This window comes from Hippopotamus amphibius, chromosome 1 (assembly GCF_030028045.1).
Source record: "Hippopotamus amphibius kiboko isolate mHipAmp2 chromosome 1, mHipAmp2.hap2, whole genome shotgun sequence".
Taxonomy (NCBI): domain Eukaryota; kingdom Metazoa; phylum Chordata; class Mammalia; order Artiodactyla; family Hippopotamidae; genus Hippopotamus; species Hippopotamus amphibius.
The window spans coordinates 117106852-117128558 of record NC_080186.1 but is presented as its reverse complement, the minus strand read 5'-3'; the positions used below and the strand labels follow the sequence as shown (position 1 = coordinate 117128558).

At 40.1% G+C, this 21707-nt stretch overlaps 2 protein-coding genes across 3 annotated transcripts in view; one reads left to right on the top strand and one right to left on the bottom strand.

Moving 5' to 3' along the window:
• Nucleotides 1–18012, top strand: part of NUP210L (nucleoporin 210 like) — a 72785-nt gene extending 54773 nt beyond the window's left edge. Inside the window, exons 27-38 of the mRNA XM_057725206.1 lie at nucleotides 1057–1148; nucleotides 2132–2306; nucleotides 3198–3373; nucleotides 3855–4072; nucleotides 6333–6469; nucleotides 10717–10843; nucleotides 11714–11860; nucleotides 13937–14187; nucleotides 14594–14798; nucleotides 16903–17007; nucleotides 17533–17607; nucleotides 17695–18012. Of these exons, the coding sequence (XP_057581189.1) occupies nucleotides 1057–1148; nucleotides 2132–2306; nucleotides 3198–3373; nucleotides 3855–4072; nucleotides 6333–6469; nucleotides 10717–10843; nucleotides 11714–11860; nucleotides 13937–14187; nucleotides 14594–14798; nucleotides 16903–17007; nucleotides 17533–17607; nucleotides 17695–17795 (1809 nt within the window). The 3' untranslated portion in view covers nucleotides 17796–18012. The remainder of the gene's footprint in view (nucleotides 1–1056; nucleotides 1149–2131; nucleotides 2307–3197; nucleotides 3374–3854; nucleotides 4073–6332; nucleotides 6470–10716; nucleotides 10844–11713; nucleotides 11861–13936; nucleotides 14188–14593; nucleotides 14799–16902; nucleotides 17008–17532; nucleotides 17608–17694) is intronic.
• A 398-nt stretch (nucleotides 18013–18410) lies between these two features.
• Nucleotides 18411–19999, bottom strand: RPS27 (ribosomal protein S27). Of its 2 annotated transcripts, none has more exons than XM_057725184.1 (4): nucleotides 19928–19999; nucleotides 19507–19615; nucleotides 18866–18976; nucleotides 18411–18501 (listed from the first exon to the last, which is right to left on the bottom strand). In XM_057725184.1, the coding sequence occupies exons 1-4, from the start codon at nucleotides 19931–19933 to the stop codon at nucleotides 18473–18475; spliced, it is 255 nt and encodes an 84-aa protein (XP_057581167.1). In that variant the 5' UTR covers nucleotides 19934–19999; the 3' UTR covers nucleotides 18411–18472. The 2 variants fall into 2 exon arrangements, with proteins under 2 accessions (XP_057581167.1, XP_057581175.1); XM_057725192.1 differs by lacking the exon at nucleotides 19928–19999 and adding an exon at nucleotides 19694–19877.
• Between the last annotated feature and the right edge of the window lie 1708 nt (nucleotides 20000–21707).

Below are 21707 nucleotides of genomic sequence, written 5' to 3'. Positions count from 1 at the left end.
GAGTATTGACATTAGAAACTACAGCACAGGGGACTTCCCTTGTGGTCCAGTGGCTAAAACTCCACACTCCCAATGCAGGGGGCTCGGATTCCATCCCTGGTCAGGGAACTATATCCCACATGCCGCAGCTAAGAGTTTGCATGCTGCAACTAAAGAGTTTGCATGCTGCAACTAAAGATCCTGCATGCTGCAACAAAGATCCCGCATGCCACAACTAAGACCCAGTGCAGCCAAATAAGTAAATACATAAATAAATATTAAAAAAAAAGCACTACAGCACATACACTTCCTTCAACTCCCAACACAGTGAATACAGTATATGAACACCTTAAAAACTAAAGAGGAATTAATTTCTGATTTGTTCTGCCTAACATAGATATTATGATACAGTCCACTTAGCTATATTTCCAAGTGGAATGAAATCCTATCCTAACTTCTGGTAAGGTATAAGAGTACGAACAGTTTCTGCAGATGTTCTCAAGCTGAAAGTTAAATGGCCCTATTGTTTTTAGAATTCAAAGGAAAACTATTTTTTATGTGGGGCAAATAAGTTTCTCTACCTCTGAATTTGGGACTGCTTTTTCTTTTCTTTCTTTCTTTTTTTTTTTTTTCTTGTTTTTCTCTTTTATTTAGGCTTTGGTTCCCTGATTCAGTGAGGGGTAGAGTTTTTCCTCTTTACTAGGAGGTGGAAGACCTGAATAGTGCCCTTGCTAATTTAATACTATAGGTTCTTCATTCTCAAATCTCTTTTCAGGTTACTAGAACTAAAATTAGAAATTTCAAAATTATTTTACACCTAATATCTAAGTAATATAGGGGATGTGATAAGTGTAAACTATGCCCTGTCCCTTGTAGTCAGAAGCAGGGCTAATATTAGGTTATATATTCTAGGCTTCCTAAATATGTTTTAAATGCCTGGCTCATTTTGGAAAGCAGTATTATGGGATACTGGGCTAAACTGAAGTTGGGCAGACTTAATTTGTAGTTACCATTTGTGAGTAAAGGTCATCATTTGTCTTTTCCAGAAATGAGGAAAACATCATTTTCTCTTTCTAGGTGTTTGAAAAACTCCAACTTTTCTACCCAGAGTGCCAGCCTAAACAAATTCTGATGCCCATGAATTCTCAGCTCAAACTCCATACCAATAGGTAAGGAGAATGAAGGCAGGCCAGGATCTAACTTTACCCTCAGTGAAACATTGCACATGGAAAGAACTATTGCCTTCTGGGTGATTTTTCTAACCCACAAAAAAAATTTTTTAGTTGAAGTGAAATTCACATAACATAAAATTAAATTGTACAATTCAGTGGTGTTTAGTACATACACAGTATTATACAACCATCACCTCTAGTTCCACAACATTTTCAGTACCACCAAAAGAGACCCTAACCCATTAAGCAGTCACTCACCATTCTCCCCTCCTCTCAGTCCCTAGCAATCACTCATCAGCTGTCTCTGTGAATTTAAATATTGTATATTTCATGTAAATGAAATCATGTAATATGTGGCTTTTTTTGTGTTGGCTTCTTGCAGTTAACATAATGTTTTCGAGGTTCATCCACGTTGTAGCAAGTATTCATTTCTTTTTATGACTGAATGATGTTCCATTGTATGACTATAACACATTCTGTTTATCCAGTCATCTGTTGGTGGACCTTTGGTTTGTTCTCATCGTTTAGCTATTGTGGATAGTGCTGCTGTGAACATTCATGTACAAGTATTTGTTTGAATACAGTTTTCCCTTGGTATCCACCCGGGATTGGTTCCAGGACCCTCCCCCCTGCCAAATCTGCAGATGCAAAAATCCATTATGTAAAATGGTGTAGTATTTGCTTATAACCTATGAATGTCCTCCTGTATACTTTAAACTATCTCAAAATTACTTATAATACTTAATACAATGTAAATGTTATGTAAATAGTTGCCAGTCCAAGGCAAGTTCAAATTTTGCTTTTTGGAACTTTTGGAAATTTTCAGTCTGTGCTTAGTTGAATCTGTGGATGCAAAACCTGCAGATATGAAAAGCTGACTGTACCTACAGCCTCCAACAGTGATCCTGGCAATCTCTACTCCTTTCTTTCTGGTCAAACAGAGCCCCCAGGTGATGCCACTTGCCTCGTTTATTCCCTAGGGATGGGGCCGCCTTTGTGAGTTCCCGTGTTCTCAAGTGTTTCCCTAATTCATCTGTCATTGAGGAGGATGGTGAAGGGCTCCTGAAAGCTGGTTCCATTGCAGGTACTGCCGTGTTAGAAGTCACTTCTATAGAACCTTTTGGAGTCAACCAAACAGCTATAACTGGGGTTCAGGTGAGTTCAGGGACTTATTCAAAAAATTAAAAGGGATACCATGGCCTTAAGAGGCAGATTTCCTTTTATTAAGAACTAGAAACTTTTGTGGAAGTCAGAAATGAACTGTAAAATAAGAGGAAAGTCTTGACATGAGCCATCAAATTAAAGTGGACCTTAGAGTCCTTGTTATAAGAGATTAGCCTCAAATTACTAGTACAGGAAATGACTTTGAGCAGCTTTGGCAAAAGCGTTGGTGTGGGAGAAGCGCAGAACTATTGCTACCAAAATTAGGCTTTGTTTTTAGAATTTTTTTTAAAATTAGAATTAGAAGAGACCTTTAGAGGTAAGTTAGTCTAAAACAAACACAAAAATGCTTGGGGCATTAAAAATCTAGTATATTGCAGATTCTGTGTCGCTCCTTTTATGTATATTATCTTTTTTAACTACCACAAAAACCCTATGAGATAGACATTATTAGCTCTATTAAACTGATAAGATATATGAAACCTAGAATGGTTAAATGAAAATATGAAATGATAAAGCTAGGGTTCAAAGCTGGACTTCCCTTACTGTATCACAGGTTCTCTCTTACAGTGTGAAAATACACTCTATAGTATTCTTGATAAATGATCAATTATTTAACAGTAAATATTGATACTCTGCACAAAATAGAGGAAATACAGTCCTTTCCTCAAAAAGCTCCAGCTTCTTTTCACATTTCCACTGTTTTAATAATTAAAGTCATTTCTTATACTATCATATTTCTTTTTTACTGTCTTCTGAAATCAAGAGCTAGCTATTTCCTATGAGAGAGGAACACCATTTTTATTATTGATTTTAAGTCTCAATGTGGTCACAGCTCCTCTCCAATGCAACCTTCTCTGTACCAGTAGGTTTTGTCTCCCACAGGTAGCACCAGTGACATATCTGCGAATAAGCAGCCACCCCAAGCTATACACAGCTCAAGGAAGGACCCTATCAGCCTTTCCCTTGGGCATGTTTCTCACCTTCACTGTTCAGTTTTACAATAGCATCGGAGAGAAATTCCACACACACAATACCCAGCTTTATCTGGCTTTGAACAGGTATGGAAGACAAAGAAATGGTGTTGACACTGTGATAGAAATCTTATAGATTAGCCTGGTATCATACAGCAGCTCCAGTAAATTCCTCTCATGTTCTGCACTTGGAATCTGATCTTTCTTTCTTTCATTAAGATGGGGAAAAGACCAGAATTAGTTGTTCAATGAAGAAAAATTTCAGTATGTTTTGAATTTGACAAGTCCCAGTTCATAGAAAGCTCCTATAGGGAGCCAATTGGAGTATTATCAAAAAGCCATACTGGAAAAAAAATTTTTTTAATTAAAAAAAAAAAGCCTAGCTGGCACTATATATAAAAATGTAACAGACCTGATCCCTGACCCTAGTTGCTTATTCTTCATTTTAGAATTCCATCTGAACTTTTGAGCTATTGAATATAAAATGTTGTGTTAAGGTCTGCCCTCAGAACTGTTTCCTAACTATTGACTCTTTCCAGAGATTTCTACCTTTCATGTCTACTTTCAGAGATGACCTGCTGCTTATTGGACCAGGGAATAGGAACTATACTTACATGGCCCAGGCTGTGAACAGAGGGGTGACACTTGTGGGGCTCTGGGACCGGAGACATCCAGGCATGGCAGATTATATTCCTGTTTCTGTAGAACACGCCATCGAGCCAGACACCAAGCTCACCTTTGTCGGAGATGTCATCTGCTTCAGTACTCACCTCCTCAACCAGAATGGTTTGGATACCTTCCCTTCCTCAACCTCACAACTGACAGGATTAGAAAGCAGCTCATTCCTTACAGGATTTTTTTCCCAAATTATCTAAAATCTAAGGGGCTCTCTGAGAAAGAAAATACTTTTGTATGTTTTATTATTTTTCATGTTAACTGATAATTCTCAGTTTAGTGCCCATTTATCTTTATAGCCAGCCAATTAGAAGTCAGCTAGTAATATTTATCAAGTGTCTATTGAATATATAGGCAATGTAGAGTACTGTGCCTTCTCCTCCATTCCCAGCTTCTGAAGGAGGGTAATTGCTAAGTTGAACATCAGTAAAGGATGAAACAAAAGGAAGGAAAGGGCAATAACGCTTTAGTTCTAAGAACCAATTGTGTGTATACTATTTTGTGAGGCACATTTGAAGGCCTGAGTTCTACATATACCATCACTGTAAGAAGGTTTGGCCTTGTACTGGGCTACACTATACTCTCTCTTTTTTTAAAATTACTTATTTATTTATTGGCTGCATTGGGTCTTTGTTGCTATGCGTGGACTTTCTCTAGCTGTGGCGAGCGGGGGCTACTCTTCGTTGTGGTGCACAGGCTTCTCATTGTGGTGGTTTCTCTTGCTGTGGAGCACAGGCTCTAGGCATGCGGGCTTCAGTAGTTGTTGCACGTGGGCTCAGTGGTTGTGGCTTGTGGGCTCTAGAGCGCAGGCTCAGTATTTGTGGTGCACGGACTTAGTTGCTCTGCGGCATGTGGGATCTCCCCAGAGCAGCGATCAAAACCATGTCCCCTGCATTGGCAGGTACATTCTTAACCACTGCACCATCAGGGAAGTCCCTGGGCTACACTATACTCTTGATCAGTAAAGCATTTCTATTCTAAGAAGTACTATTGAGTTACAGAAAATCAGTCTTGGGTTAGGAAATGTGTGTTCTATCTTTAGGCTTACAGGTAGCATGTCCCAAAATGGTATACATTGACTGGGTATATGCAACCAAATAATCCATCCAATTAAGGCTGGCTGGGGTGGTATGTGGCTTGGGCTTTGCATCCTCTTTGGGGAACTATGGATACATATGTTTAGATAAAGCGATGTAACACTGGACCTGACTTTTAACATTAACTATATATTCTGGACTTGATACAAAGGGAACTCTATTCAGCCTAGGTCAAATCCTCCAATCCTGTAACAGCTGACTTATAAGCAACCACTGCTTACTAACATGTAATCCAGGGCCAGTGAGCTAACTCTGCTTACTATAGCATGATTGTTCATCTTTTGTCAATGAAGTAGAGGCTTTTTTATTCCCTTTTCCTAGGTTCTGTCAGGACTGTCCCTCTGTCTTCCATTCTGGAATTTTTTGGGCATCTCAAATCCATACCACTTTGGATGGGGAAGCAGAAGGGCCACATGCCAGGACCAGTAATCTAATCTAATATTTGCCATTCCCCTGCCATGCTGGGACTTAAACCAAAGTAAACAAATCCTCTCTTCTGCCAGTTGACACTTGCTTGCAGTCTTCCTGTTGATATCAATCAGCAGGTCAAAGCAGATTCATCCTGAGCAGAGTCTATGCAAAGTGTAGTCAGAGTGTTATTTCTCTGTGTAAAAAGTGTTTTTCTTTTTTCTAAGGAAAACATTACATTCTCCAACTAAGGAGCTGCGTTTGTGATTCTGAAAGTCAGCAGTTCCAATTTTATTTTGCTGGTATGATATATGAAGGGGAACCCAACACGAAGAAAACAAAGTTAGGAGGACTTCCCTGGTGGCATAGTGGTTAAGACTCCACGCTCCCAATGCAGGAGTCCGGGTTCCATTCAGGAATGGATCCCACATTCTACTTCCAGTCAGGGAACTAGATCCCACATGCATGCCCCAAATAAGAGTTCACATGCCACAACCAAGGAGCCCACCTGCCGCAACTAAGACCTGGTGCAACCAAATAAATAAATTAAAAAAAAAAAAAAAGAAAGAAAACAAATTTTAGGGACTTCCCTGGCAGTCCAGTGGTTAAGACTCCATGCTTCCAATGCAGGGGGCACAGGTTCAATCCCTGATTGGGGAACTAACATCCCACATGCCATGTGGCATGGCCAAAAAAATTTAAAAAAAGAAAAAGAAAAGAAAGTTATCCTCAAAGCTGAGTGTTCCTCCTGGGAAGGGATGTATATATGCTTGAATGGTTACTGACTTGGATTCTGAGTAAGGTTACAGTGACTATCAATTTATATCAAAGGTCACAGCCAAGTGCTTTCTCTTATCTTTTCCTAGGTGAACCCGGGATATGGATGATTTCTGCTGACAATATTCTACAAACAGACACTGTCACTGGAGTAGCAGTGGCCAGGAGTCCAGGAATAGCAACAATCTTTCATGACATCCCAGGACTGGTGAAAACATATCGAGAGGTAAACCTAATGATATAAGAGTTGAAGAGTCTATGGGAGTTCCCTGGTAGCCCAGTGGTTAGAATTCCAGACTTTCACTGCCAAGGCCTGGGTTCAATCCCTGGTCGGGGAACTGAGATCCCGCAAGCCATGCGTTGTGGCAAAAAATAAATAAATAAATAAAGAATTGAAGAGTTTAGAGTAACTATTTCCATGTATGGGAATATGCATATAGAAAGCACATCCTGAGAAAAGAAATACACTCACATATCAGCTATAAAACAGCCAACAAACTTTATTGGAACGTAAGGGAACTTACGTGAATAAGATTCTTAACCAAAAGAATGACTAGTCTGATTTATAATTTAAAATATCACTGTGGCTACTGATTGGTACTAGACTGTAGGGGTAAGAGTAGGAGCTGAGAGACCAGTTGGGAGGCTTATTATTGCAGTCACCCAGCTGAGATATGATGGTGCATCAGGGTGATAACAAAGGAGGTGGTGAAAAGTTGATCAAATTCTAATTATATTTTTAGGTATAGTTGATACAGTTTTCCAACAGATTATATGTAGAGTGTGAAAGAATCAAGAATGACTTAAGGTTTTTGACTGAACAACTAAAAGGACAGATTTGCCATCAACTGAAATGGGTAAGACTGTAGGTGGAACAGTTTTGGACAGAAGATCAGTTTTGGACATGTAAAGTTGGAGGTCTATTAGATGTCAAATGGATGTGTTGAGGTAACGAGATAGAAAAGTCTGGGAGTCATAGGCACAGAGATATTTAAAGCCATAAGATCACCAAGAGAATAAGTGTAAACAGAGAAGAGGTCCAAGGACTAAGTTCTGGGGACACTCCAATATTAAGAGCTCTGAAAGAAGAACTGGAACCAACAAGAGAGATTTATAGGAATTTATAAGGTTTATAAGAACAACCGGGGAAGTGGGAAGAAAACCTGGGGATACTGGTGTCCAGGAAGCCACATGAAGAAAGTATTTCAAGGAAGGAAGGAGTGATCAACCACATGAAAGCTACTGATGGGTCAAGTACAAAAACTGAGAAATGAGTGATTTTTTTTGCAATATGGAGACTGGTGACTTTGATGAATAGCTTCAGTGGAATGAAGGGACTGGAAGTTTGATTGGAGAACTGAAAAAGAGGACTTGGAGACAGTCCTCTTCAAGGAGTTGGAGTCAAGAGTTTGTTTTGTTGATTTTTTTTTTTAATTTTTTTTTATTTTTAAAAATTTTCTTTTTATTTTATAAATTTATTTATTTAATTGGCTGTGTTGGGTCTTTTTTGCTGTGCGCGGGCTTTCTTTGGTTGCAGTAGGGGGCTACTCTCCATTGTGGTGTGCGGGATCCTCATTGCTATGGCTTCTCTTGTTGTGGAGCACAGGCTCTAGGTGCATGGGCTTCAGTAGTTGCAGCACATGGGCTCAATAGTTGTGGCTCACGGGCTCTAAAGTGCAGGCTCAATGGTTGTGGCGCATGGGCTTAGTTGCTCTGTGGCATGTGGGATCTTCCTGGAGCAGGGATTGAACCCGTGTCCCCTGTATTGGCAGGCGGATTCTTAACCACTGTGCCACCTAGGAAGCCCATGTTGGTTGTTCTTTAAAATGGGAGAAATAAAGGCTTAAGAATGATTCAGAAGAGAAGGAAAATTTGATATAGGAGTAGGGAGAATTGCTTAAGTGATACCCTTGAGTAGGTGAGATGGGCGAACAAGTGAATAGGTAGGCTTTATAAAGCCTTTTCTATTTCCACCTTAAATACATGTAAATCTCCTTCCTCTGTGCCTGAAGAACTTGTTTGTTCCTCTTTTCATTCCTCAAGCATAATAGCTATTATTTTTTGAGCATTTACTATGGGCTTGGGCACTCTGCATCTATTTTTTTTTTAATTTTTGATTTTACATACAGTACAACTATAATTTTCAATCTTCTCAACCCTGCAAAGTATTATCCCGATTTTATAAATGAGTAAATTGCCCAATAAGTGCCCACACGGTATTGGTGCCTTCTTTTAAAATGCTCATAGTGGGACTTCCTAGGTGGTGCAGTGGGTAAGAATCCACCTGCCAATGCAGGGGACACAGGTTCGATCCCTGCCCCAGGAAGATACCACATGCCATGGAGCAACTAAGCCCATGTGCCACAACTATTGAGCCTGCGCTCTAGAGCCCATGAGCCACAACTATTGAGCTCATGTGCCGCAACTACTGAAGCCCACGCGCCTAGAGCCCGTGCGCTACAAGAAAGGCCACCGCAATGAGAAGCCTGTGCACCACAACTAAGAGTAGCCCCCACTCGCCGCAACTAGAGGAAGCCCGTGTGCAGCAATGAAGACCCAACACAGCCAATAAAATTAATAAATTAATTACTTTAAAAAAATGCTCAGTCTAGTCGTAACATGAATAATTACATATAGATGTCATGAAAACATAAATGATCATGTCAGAAATGCTTTTAGAATACAGAAGAAAGTCACTAATTCTGCCTAGACATTAAGGCACAGATGATGTTTAAACTGAGTCCTGGTATTAGGAATTTGGCAGAAAAAAAAAGGGGAGAAGGCATATATGTGCAAAGGCAAATAAATATATACGTTGAGTTTGAAGACCAATGAATAGATCAGGGTGGCTTCAGCATAAGTTTTAAGGGTAGAGAGGAAAAAATTGGATAACATTCAAAGAGAACCTGTATCATGAGCAGGTGAGAGGGTTGAGGACAGAGACAAAATGAGGAGACAACTAGAAAAGGAGGTTGAGAAGGGCCTAGGTACTAGAAAAGCAAGGAGGAAGTGTCGCAAAGGCAAAGGAGAGAATGGGCTATGTGTCAGAGGCTACAGAGAAGTCAGAAGGTCACATATTCCAGTTTGTGTACTTTGTAAAAATCCTCATTTAATTACTCACTAACTAGTAGACAATCACTGAGGCCTGTTATATGTCAGTGATTATGCTAGGCTCTGGCAAAACACAGATGAAAAAGATAAAACTCCTTTCCTCACTGAGCTCTTAACATAACTAACTAGGTTTAGTTACCGAGTCTAAACTCCTACTGCTATTATTGCACAACAGGCCAATAATAGAGAGACTAGTTGTTGGGGCAAGGAATAACGGCTTTATTCGGAAAGCTAGCAAACTGAGATGGTGGGCTTGTGCCCCAAAGAACCATCTTGCCTAAGTTAGAATTCAGGCTCTCTTCATACTAAAAGGGGAGGCAGTAAAGTCAAACACTTCCTGGTTCCTATCAGCTTCCGGAGGGGATGTTAATTTTTTCCTCTCTGCAGTCGTTCACAGGTGGGCCTGGTCAAGATGTTTCCTGTCAGCTCAACAAAGGTGTTTTAGTTTAATGCTCATTAGCTGGGAAGCAGGGTTCCCAGAGGTGGGCCATTATGTATAAATTTAAGCTCATGGACAACATCCCTTTAGTAATAGAATACAAAAGGTTCTTCCCTATTACAGTTTTAAGGTCCTTGAATATATGAAAAAAATGAAAAACTACAGTAATACTGAGGAGACTGGACAGTATATTGCATTTAAATTGAAGGTATTTGGGGGAAATCCCCTGTGGTCCAGTGGTTAGGACTCTGGGCTTCCACTGCAGGGGACATGGGTTCAATCCCTAGTAGGGGAACAGAGATCCCGCATGCTGTGCCACACAACACAAAAATAAGAAGTGGGGGTGGGGGGTGGATACCCAAAGAGTTAGAACCCAAAAATAAATAAATAAACTGAAGGTATTTGGGGGGGAAAGGCCGTCATTATCACCATCATCTCTCACTGTAATCATTAAGCTCTTGCCTTATATTCAAGGATGTCCATTAGGGTTCTAAGTTGAAGAACTTAGAATCTAATGGGAGGGATTTTAACAAGTATAAAAATACTTACAACATAAGGCAGAACATTACAAGTATATTGAGAGAAACAAAGTACTTTGAAGTTTCAGAATAGGTTAAGATTATATACAACTAAAGAGAAAAAGCAAACTTTCTAAAGGAAATTGCAACTGTCTTCAAAGACATTTTAATAGGGAATCATACAAAGGGAAGATATCAGAAGGAATAATGGACAGAGACCTTTTAGAAAAAAATGTTATTTTCTTCTCAAAAGTAAACAAATTTTGTGGTTCTTAAATATGTGATCACTAGAAGGGCAATTTGCTTTTGTGTGAAACTGCTTTTAGCTAAATAAGTTGAGAGATAGAGAAGGGAACCAAATTCTCTAAGAACTTAGGTACCAATCTTTCTTTGGTTTGCTGACAGGTGGTGGTCAATGCATCGTCAAAATTAACACTCAGTTATGACCTCAAAACTTATCTCACCAATACCCACAATTCAGCTGTGTTCAAGCTCTTCATCACCACTGGCAGAAATGGTATCAATCTTAAAGGTTAGGAATCTCTTTATAGTTCCTGGTCATTATTCCCACCTTTCGCATCCTCCCTCAATTCATTTACCCCTTTGGATTAGCAATCCAAGTTTTCTTTAACTTCAAAATTGACTCTACTTTTACAAAGACATCATTGAGAGCTATGAGACCTCAGAAATTATGACTGGATTAAGGTTTTGAAATAGGCTCAACCTAGTCACTATTGTCTTTTTAGTTATAACCCTGCCTGAGAACAGGAGGTGGCCTAGAACAAGGATTTCCCAACATGGCTGATTTTCAAGGTTACCCAAAGAAATTTTTTAAAAATACAGATCCTTAGGCCCCACCCAGAGATTTAATAAGTTTAGGATAGAGCCTAAGATACAATTCTTTTAAAGCTTCCCCAGATTTGAGAATTGTTGGGCTGGATGACATCTGAAGTGTTATTCACTCAGCAAATTTGCCTTGTGTTTTTCTTTTTTCATTCTGTATTGGGCCACAATTTACTGTCAAAAAAAGGGAGGAAAGATAACTAAAATACAAGAAGCTTCTAATAGATTCCAAATGCTGTTAGGAATTTTTATATGTTTTATTTCATTTAACAATCTCAGCATGTGGTAATTATCATTTTAAAGATGAGAAGGGACTTCCCTGGTGGCACAGTGGTTTAAGAATCCACCTGTCAATGCAGGGAACACGGGTTTGATCCCTGCTCTGGGACTGTGGTAGGACCCAACAAAGCTGGGAGGTAGATAGCTGTAGCAAGTCAAGCAGAACTGACCCTCTTTCTTGCTTTTTTTTCTTTTTAATCAAACTGCCTCTACATAATAGTCTCTCCTTTTACAAATTCCTCTTAGTGACAAAGCTATTTACCTCTTTTCTGCTCATTAGGATCCTGCACCGCAAGTCAGGCCTTGGCCATTACAACACTTCTGCCAGAGACCCTCATGCTGTGCCACGTACAGTTCAGTAATGCTTTACTAGACATTCCAGCAAGTGAAGTCTTCCATGTCCATTCAGGTTTCAGCATGGAGAAAGGTGGGTTCCTCCAGCTGAAGCTGGTTCCCCCCTTGTTTTCATGTTTGTACAAATGTCACTTTCTTATTGGATTGCATTTCTACTTTCCAGTTCCAGTTTCATCTGCTATATAACTATGGAATCTTTCTCAGTCAGCATTTTTGTTCTATCCATTCAGCAAACTTTTAACATGTGTCTTTAGAATATGCTATGCTTTTCTATTATATCTGTTTTCTCCTTTGTTAGCCTGTTATCTTTGTGAGGGCTTGGATTATGTCTCATTCATCTTTTATCCCCAACTAGTAGCACAACATTTGAATGTTGTTGAGCTGAAGGAATATTCCAAGCAAAACAGCATTAACAAGTGGAAAGTAGAAATAGGCATGACATTGGGAGGACTTTAAATTAATCAACTGACCTAAAATGAGATGATTGGTGTCAAATGTAAAGCGATAGTGCTATATCATGGAAGAGCTTATACTCCAAGGTCAGGCAGTTGGAATGGTATGGGTAATGAGAAACCACTGAAGGAAGGTTTATTCAGCAAACTGTTGAGGACCAAACAGAATGCCTGGTACCAGGACAGGCACCGGAGGTACAGAAGAGTAAGACAAGGCTTTTAACTCTTACTAGAACTGCACAGGGTGATTAGTTATAAAGATATACAAGGATGAATCAAAAATTATCCAGACTCTGGTTGTAGAATTTAAGTAACTTTTAGAAAAGACAAATATATCATTTTTCGACATAATCTCCTTGCTTTCCAATACACTTTGTCCATCTGTCAACAAGCCTTCGTATTCCCTCATTAAAAAATGTTTTAGGCTGAGCTGCGAGCCATGAATGCACCGCTGTCTTCACTTCATCAGAAGTGAATCTTCATCCTCGTAGGGCTGCATTCAGGGGACCAAACAGGTGAAAGTCCAGTGAAGCAAGATCAGGACCGTAGGGAGGATGCTTTAACACCTCAAAACGAAGTTTTTGCAGTGTCGATAGTGTGAGCTGAAGTGTGCAGACGTGTATACCCTCAGACCACAAAAAATGAATTACTGCATGCTGCTCTTCTTTCACGCAAATCACGAGTGGGGCATCCATTTTTGCTTGCATCGCAATTACAAATGAACTGATGTAACATGTTCACACCTGCACAGCAGTGACTGGGGAGATGGCAGCCTTGAATGGAAAGTGCTAATAAGACAGTGTGGCTGACAGAAGTTTTACTATAACCAGAGTGTGGATAATTTTCGACTCACCCTCGTACGTGGGATGCTAGGGCAGCAGAAAGAAAGGATTATCTTCATCAAACGTGGTGATTAGAGTCAGGTTTTACAGGGGAAATAACCTTTAAAAGGATGACTAGGACTGAGGTAGATATGAAGAGAACAGGACATTCCAGGCAATATAGAGCCCTGGGAAAGTTTTCAAAAATAAGTTTAAAAAAAAATAAGTTTGTGGCAGTACACAAAATGAATAAGAAGAATGGGAGGCAAGGAGACTAGTAAATGCAGTTCACATTGCAATAAATAATCCAAGCATGAACTGATGAGTGTCTAGACCAGAGTAACAGAGAAATACTAACAGAGAGGTCAGATGTGAGACATTTCAAAGGATGAGTTAGCAAGATTTGGATATAGGAATGAAGGAATGGATGTCAAAATACAACTGAGGTTGAGTGTAGGTAACTAGAAAAACAATACTACTGACAGAAATAAGGCCATCAAGAGGTGGTTTGATAAAGTGATTAATCCATGTTGAAAGCCTGCCTTCCTTCCACAAACCCTTTATTGATCTCACCAACTCTGACTACTTCATCCTGTATCTCCTTAATTTCCATTTGTACTATATTATTTAATACTCCCTGACATGTGGACTTACTAATGATGGTATCCTGAAGTTCACTTGTGAGTTCCCTGGGCCTGTTTCATCTTTGGTAAATTCCTCCCGTAGTGGCCAACAGTGTGCTAATAGTGAAAACTCAAAACGGAGTTCACATTTTCTTTTGAATTTGCATGTGACTATTTCTTCCTTCCTATCCTAATCCAGTTGGCTAAATGGAGCCTCTGAACCTTCTTGCTCAGCTTTTCCTCTTTTCTTCAGGGGTTTATGTCTGCCTAATCAAGGTTCGACCCCAGTCAGAGGAGCTACTCCAGGCCCTCAGCATGGCTGACACCTCAGTCTATGGTTGGGCCACGCCTGTCGGTGAGCGTACCAAGAATGGAATGCAAAGAATTCTCATTCCTTTCATCCCAGCCTTTTACATCAACCAGTCAGAATTGGTTCTTAGCCACAAAAAAGACGTCGGGGAGATAAGAGTACTGGGAGTGGATAGAGTTCTTGAGAAGCTAGAGGTATGTTAAAGACTGAAGCAAAATGTGTCCCCTTCATTATGCCAGGGGGGCCCCCAGAGTCCAAAATCTAGGTCATGAGCCTTGTCAGTATATACACACACACATACACAAACACACACACACGTATGTATATATGTGTGTGTGTATATATATATATAAAATGCCAGTGCTATCTTGAAACAATTTTAGAATGCTAGTTTAAAACTTTTTTTGAAGGCTATATTATTCTCACAGACCGTTTTCTTCCCTTATTCTTCAACACATCTAAGTGTGAAAAAGTGACTTGGTTAGACAGCTAGCTAGAACTAGAAATCCAGATATCTTACTGTATTATCTAAGACTGGAATGTAATGACACAAAACTGACTTTTCTTCTTTCAAACAAGTTCCATTTTCCTTTCTCCAAGGTCTTCCCCAGCTCCCCAGTTCTAGTGGTCTCCGGCCGTAAGCGCTCTCTCCTCACACCTGGCCTGTATATCTACCCCATAAAAGTAGTCAACTTCACTTCCCTCCAGCAGATGGCATCACCTGTCTTCATCAATATTTCCTGTGTGCTAACCAGTCAAAGTGAGGCTGTGCGAGTGAGAGCTATGAAAGATAAGTCTGGTGCAGGTGAGCATTGGGGGTGCCTATTTTTAATCTAGAGGCAAAAAGACAGAATGCATTACAATTTAGTTAATGGGAAACATTCAGCTACTTGACCAAGATTATTCAAACAAGCTAGGACATGGATCTTTTTTCTCCAAGCCTACCCTATAAACCTTCTTATCACTAGCTAGATGTTATACTTGACAAAAAACTTCTGTCAGTTTGTCAACTTCATGAAAGAATACTTAGCCTGTTTTAAACCTCTTGATAAATGTTTCATTTAATTCAAGAGTATTTAGCAGATCTTTGTGCATCAATGGGCAAATGTGGTAACCCTAGAACCAAAACTTAGCTTCCCCTAATCCTAACTCTACCATTACCCAGTTTGGAATGTCATGTTTGGGTGGGATGGGAGCAGTCATGGAAAGAGGCGTTGGGAAAGCCAGAGAACCATGCTCCTTACATTTGTCATTCGCACTTGCCCATGCCTCAAGGGAAACTATTTCTTTTAATTACCGGGAGTGAATTAGGCTGAACCTTAGTACATCTAATGGAAGAAGGGTTTTTGCTTCTAACGAGCACCTGATTTGTACAGGTCAGTAAATACTTTAAGCATATTTATATGCATTTTGTTTTAATTCTCATGATTCTGAAAGTTTTCTAAAATTCTATAAAGATGTTTTTCCCTTTAGAGAGTTGAGGAAATTGAGGTATTCAGGGTCCCACTGCTAGAAATAGTTCAACTCCAGTCTGTGCTCTGTGAGAGCAGTTTTCAAATCTATAAAGTTCATGGATCTCCACAAAAGTCCAGATACAATTCAAGGTGTCCATGCCCTGAACGGGGGAAAAAACCATCTTTATTTTCGACTAACTTCCGAAAGTTAGCATTTCCACTGATTATGAATCTAGCAACAAATCACAGTAGTATCAGATGTGTGACTTTGTCACCAAGGGAAATCACAGATGTTCTCGTGTCCAATTGTCACATCTCAAAATATTTCACTTCAAAATTACAGTATTATCAGATCTAAAGCTACATCTTTTTTGTATATTACAAACTAGGTTTTTTCTGTTTTAATGAGCTCTTGATATAATTGGTTTCCTTTATTCCTACACTTTACCTTTTGCATTTAAAAACCTTCTGAGTTGGGATCCACTGACCTCACCAGACTGCCTAAGTTGCCCACGCAAAAAAGAAAAAAGTTTAAGAACCCCTGCACTTCTTAGAGATAAGAGGAACAAGCAGTATAACAGTACCACCACACTGGGTGGGAGTCTTTGTTTTATATGGACTTCCAACAGTGGGACCTGCTCAGGGCTTAGTATAGTCTTGTTTTTAAGTATTAAGCAACCTCAAATGATTCTTCAGAATGAAGCAGTTTGTAAACAGTCTGGTGAGAGGTAAGATCACTTAAGAGCCCACAGGTGGAGGGCCTGTATAAGGGATGCAGAATAGGAAGTAGGAACAAGGGCCTGGTGACAGTTTTTCTGGGAATGCCTGTTAAATTCAGGCAGTTTGGTGGGGCAGAAGAGTTCATTTCTAGACACTGAAGAATGTGAAATAACCAAAGGTAAAAAGTGCCAAGCATGCTTCAAAGACGTGAGTCTGAAGTTAATTATTGAGGACAAGATTATATACAAATGAGAATGTACCTGAATAAAAAAATGACAAGTGGCCCCTGGATTTAAGAGGTCATTGGTGATCCAGGTTACAGGGATTAAAAGTAGAAGTTGAATCACCATAGACTGTCACAGACTTGAAGGGAAGCATGTCACCTGGAGTTAAAGTGCACAGGAAAGGTAAGTGGCATTTTAAAGTGGCAGAGAATTTAAATATTCTTTTGTAAGCTGAAAAGAAATGAGGCTCAAGAATTGTAACTTATTATTAGAAAGGTAAAAAGCCAAAGAGCTAGAGGAACCATAGTTCACCCTTTCCCTCTGGTAAGAAGCAAAAGAATTTCCTAGAGGGGTGGGTTTTTGAGTGCTGAGGTAGATACTCTTAGGACCATGACAAGTTTTTAAATGCAAAGTAACCATTATCTTCTTTTATTCTGCCAATGTGTAGATCAATGTGACAATTTTTAAATGCAAAGTAACTACTATCTTCTTTTATTCTGCCAATGTGTAGATCAATGTGACAATTCAGGAGTCCTCCAGAAGTTCATGGGTTCTTACCAGATTCTCCTCTTTACCCTCTTTGCGGTGTTGGCATCAACAGCTTTCCTCTTTCTAGGTAAGGAGTCCTTATATTCAGCACCGTGGACTTTTGACTTGGAAACTGCCTTCATTTTATTTCACAAACTAAATGAGGATGAAAATTAGCTGTTTATCACATCTAATTTGGGACATGCAATTGAAACTGATTTAGGTTCCCTACCCCTAGTCACCTAGTGGACTTAAGATCCTGCCCAACTTACTACTAGGAAGCAATAAACTGCATGCGGCAAACAATTACCTTAGAAGTGGAGATCACTGCTAAACCTTAGATTATAGCTAGTTTTGCTCAAATACATAGCTAGAGATGACTCAAGCAACACAACACATACTATTACCTACATGTGCATTTCCCACCTTTCAGCCAGAAGTTGGAAGAAAATATCTAAAAATCATTGAATACAAATTTCCTGTAAGTATATAAAGTTATTTAATTTGAAGCATTACTGTTTTTATAGCAATACTTAAAGAGCTGACTTGGCCCTTAAGGCCTTCCTCCAGTGAAAACATCTTTTTGGTGACATCTCCCTTATTCTTCTTCCAGCATACAATGCCTTCCTAAACAAGATAGAGACAGTTCCAGTTGTTTATGTACCAACTCTAGGTACACCACAGCCAGGTAAAGAATCACCATCTTTATTTCTGAAAAGCTCAGATATCACCTTCATTCATCCTTCATCTATTTCCCTTCCTCCTTTACCTCTAGGTTCTTACACATCCACACGTTCTCCCCCTCCCTTCATGAATCCACAAGGCTCACCAGCCCAGAGTCGGCTACAACATTGGCTTTGGAGTATAAGGCACTAACTTCCGCTCGGACAAGTCCCCTTAACTGTACGGGACTGGAGATTGCTAGTCCTAGACCACAAGCCTAGCAGCAACCTCTACACTCATAAGCCTCCAGAGATCCTGAGAACTATAAATAAAAGATCCTGAGCAGTTTTGTATTAAAGTGGTGTGTTGGATTGCGTTTTAAAGATCAACTGTCAGTTCTTACACCAAGTGGGGAAAGCAGGGAAGGTTGGGGGGGAATGAATTGGGAGATTGGGACTGCCATATATACATTGCTAATAAGAAAAAATAAATAAATCGTATACTCTATGTGCAGTTTATTCTCTGTTAAAAAAAGATCTCAACTGTCAGTTCTTAATTCTAAAAAGCATAAAAGTGAATAAATAAATAAAATAAATTAAATAAATAAAAAAGCATAAAAGTGAAAGCAAATACCCCCTTTATGTACTATTCCAGCTTTTAATCAAGCTCTGCAAATTTACTCAATGAGCCTAGGGATAGGAATGTCCCAAATGGGACTTTTTAAGTACTTGGCCACTTACTTGCCCCAAATGACTCTAGAGTCCACTCTTCTGGTTGACCCTGAATACCTGAGGTAGGAACTTCCTAGCGGTAAAACAAGACAATAAACAGGATGTATCCAAAATGTGTTTATTGGGATGGTTTCCCATTCATCTTGATTCCAGGGGCTTTTAGTGCTGCTTCCGCCTGAAGGAGCATCCTGTAAGAAAGTTCTGAAGGTTAACTGACAGCAGCCTACTTAACCGTACCCCACCCCCACAAAACGAAGTGAGTTTGATACCCACAGGAAAGCTACATCTATATTTTTCTCAATTCTTTTAGCTCCTTCCTAGTCAAAGACAACATCAGCTTCAGCTAATATGAAGCCTCTTTTATCACCCATCCACCCCAGACTTAGACAGCAGCCTTTTGAGAGTAGTCTTTCTGATTGTGCTTTTGGAGACAAAAAAAAAAAAAAACTACCAAACCCAACTCTCTCTGCAAGACAGTCTGATAATTTACATTATACATGATCCCTCTTAAGATTCAAACCCCCAAATCATAACACGGATTAAACCATTTACCTTCTGTAAGCCTTGCTTTTCCTCCTGTAGGCTGGCAGAGGACAGTAGAGCAACCAACACACAAAACTACTGTTTGTGCATGGCTAAAGACGGTGGTGATTTTATAGCATCCTGGGAAAAAACATCAAAGAGTTACCCTATTTTCCCCAAACCTTTCTTCACTTAAACATATGCTGCCATGTATTAAGTGTAAAACAAGCATGTTATGTAAATACTTTAAATTTACTTTCCTATTCTAAACTTCATTACCTGACTCTAGGTACACATTAAAGTCAACTCAGAAGCAACGTGGACTATGTGTCCCCACCTATGTATTTTCGTTAACGATTTACCACCCTCATCCAAAAATATCACCCGAGAGTCAAAGAACAGAGAACCCTTTACTTGGGTTCCACCCCCTTGCCTTCAGGTACAACTATGTAAATGACCACAGCAGAAGCTCAATATATCATTCCAGTGTTTCCCACCAGAAAGAAACGTTAAGGTCTGCACATGGAGTTTTGAAAGGAAATGACTCCTGAAATGCAAAATTTTACCCATCTCAAACACTCAAATTTTAAGAAATCAGGACCGCTTCAACGATACCTGTTTCCAATTCTTGGGTTCCAGTGCTTTCCCACCTCTACACGTTATCTCCTCACCTGGGCATTTGACATCCATGAAATAGGAATTGGGGCTCTGCACCAGGCGCTTCTTCTTGTGTTTCCTCTTCTCCTCTTCTGGAGAGGGATGAAGGAGATCCTTTGCGAGCTAAGAGGCAGAAATGCAGAGATTTAGAAACCAATGGCGAACATGGGATGATCGAAAACAGCCCCCACTGCCACACACCGGGGAGAGCTCGCCCCTCGCCGCCCCTGGTGTCTGCGCAGCTGGGCCGCCATCTTATCGCCTCTCCGCTCCCGTCTATGCAGGGGGCCCCGCGGGCCTCTGCGGTCCCCGTAGTTAAACGTCCTGGGAAGCGCGGAGGGCAAATGAGGGCCCTCTGCGATCCGAAATCAGCGTGAGGGGAGCGTGCGGACAGAAGAGCGAGATCTCCGCCGAAACCTGGATCAAGGAACTCACAGGCATGTTCTCGTGGGGAGGTCGTCACCGTCGGAAAGGAGCGAAAGCGGAAATCCTGCTGCTTAAATCCGCCGTCCCGCAGGAAGTGACGCCTAGGCCTTCTGCCGCCATGTTGAGGAGGTCCGTGGGCGGTGGGGCAAGGGAGTGCTGCCATTTTTGGAAGGTCTGTAAATGACAGGAGACAGGCGTCGCCATGTTGAGGGAGTGAGCCTGCTATCTTAGGAAGGTCAGCGTTTGATCTATATCCAGGATTAAATGGACAATTTTTAAATTTCACTTTACACTTTAATAGAAACTGTTTAGGAAAATAGAGAAACTGCGCCATGTCTGGGGCTTCTTAAATTTCTTTACTATTTTTTCAATTGGCTTAGTTTGCCCATTTTAAAAACAATTCAGAAATGTAAATATAAAAAAGAAAGTCCTCATATTTGCCGCACCTCCAGCCTATTCCTAGGGTTGACCATTGTTAAATTTTATTCTTTCCTTTCTATCTTTCCTTATAATAATTACATCACTCACTTCTGTAGTGTTTATTTGTGCATTGTTCTGACTGCTTTTCATCTATTAATCTTCACAATAACTCTGTCAGGTTGATACTATTATTATCCACATTTTACAGGTCAGGAAAGTGATGCCCAGAGACATTAAGTAAATTGTCCAAAGGGTGCTACTAAACTGCCTTCCAAAAAGATTGTGCCAATTTGCATTCCCACATCCTTTTCCCCACATTTTCACTAGCGCTGCATTTCCAAGATTTCTAATCTTGGCAGCATCGACACTCTTGATAGTGACTGAGAAGAAAGAAAAAATGAAGACCAAATCATCTTCTTCTACAGTAATGATCAAAGGGTTAGAATGTCCACTTGTCATATAGGAGGAGCGAAGATGACCCAAATGGCATCAGGGGACCTGATTAATTCCAAAGGAATGTAATAGGGCAAGGGATGTGAGTTCTAGTCAAGGATGTGCTGGTAACAAACGTTTAACAATTGACTTTATGGAGGGGAGCCCTGATTTGTTGTCTTTGCTAATTTCAATGGTGTAAATACTCCCATTGTGGCCAATTTCAGACTACCAATGTGACATCATTAAACATGGATTTGGAAACAGAGAACAATCTGTTCTCATGAGCCAGTAAAAATTGGTTCCAGCAGGCTACTGATGGGTGAGAAAAACCACTGAGGAAGTGACATTTAAGCTGAAGTCTGAAAGGGAATCAAACAAGCAGCAGTCTAGGGGAAAAGAATTCTAGGCTGAGGGAAGAGTTCGTGAATATAAAACCAGAGACGGGAATGAGCCTGCCAGAATTGAGGGGGAAAGGCATTGTTGCAGAAGCTCTGAGAGCTAGGGGAGAGTACTACGGAGATGAGGTTCCAGTGAAAGCAGGTATACACCAGCATAAGTACAATTTAGAGAGGTGAAAAAAGAATAATATATTGCTAGGAATGAAAAGCCCAGATCCAGACAAAATAAGACGAAATGAAATGAATTGATGGGTTTTTATCAGGACAATCCATGAAAACTGAATAATTTAAAGGACTAGTAAGGGATGATTTGGCCAGTGCCAGGAGAAGTAGAGAACATTCAAGGTTTGTAATACAGCTTGAAGACGTAATGGGTGGTGAGATAAAGGATAAAAGGGGATTGAATAGTTGTGATTGAGAAGGGACAGACACTGGCACAGAAGGTGATAAGGATAAATGAAGTGACAAAACATGCCTTCTCGCAACCAGTACACTATCTTTATACAAGGACTATTCTACTGAGCTGCTATTAGAAA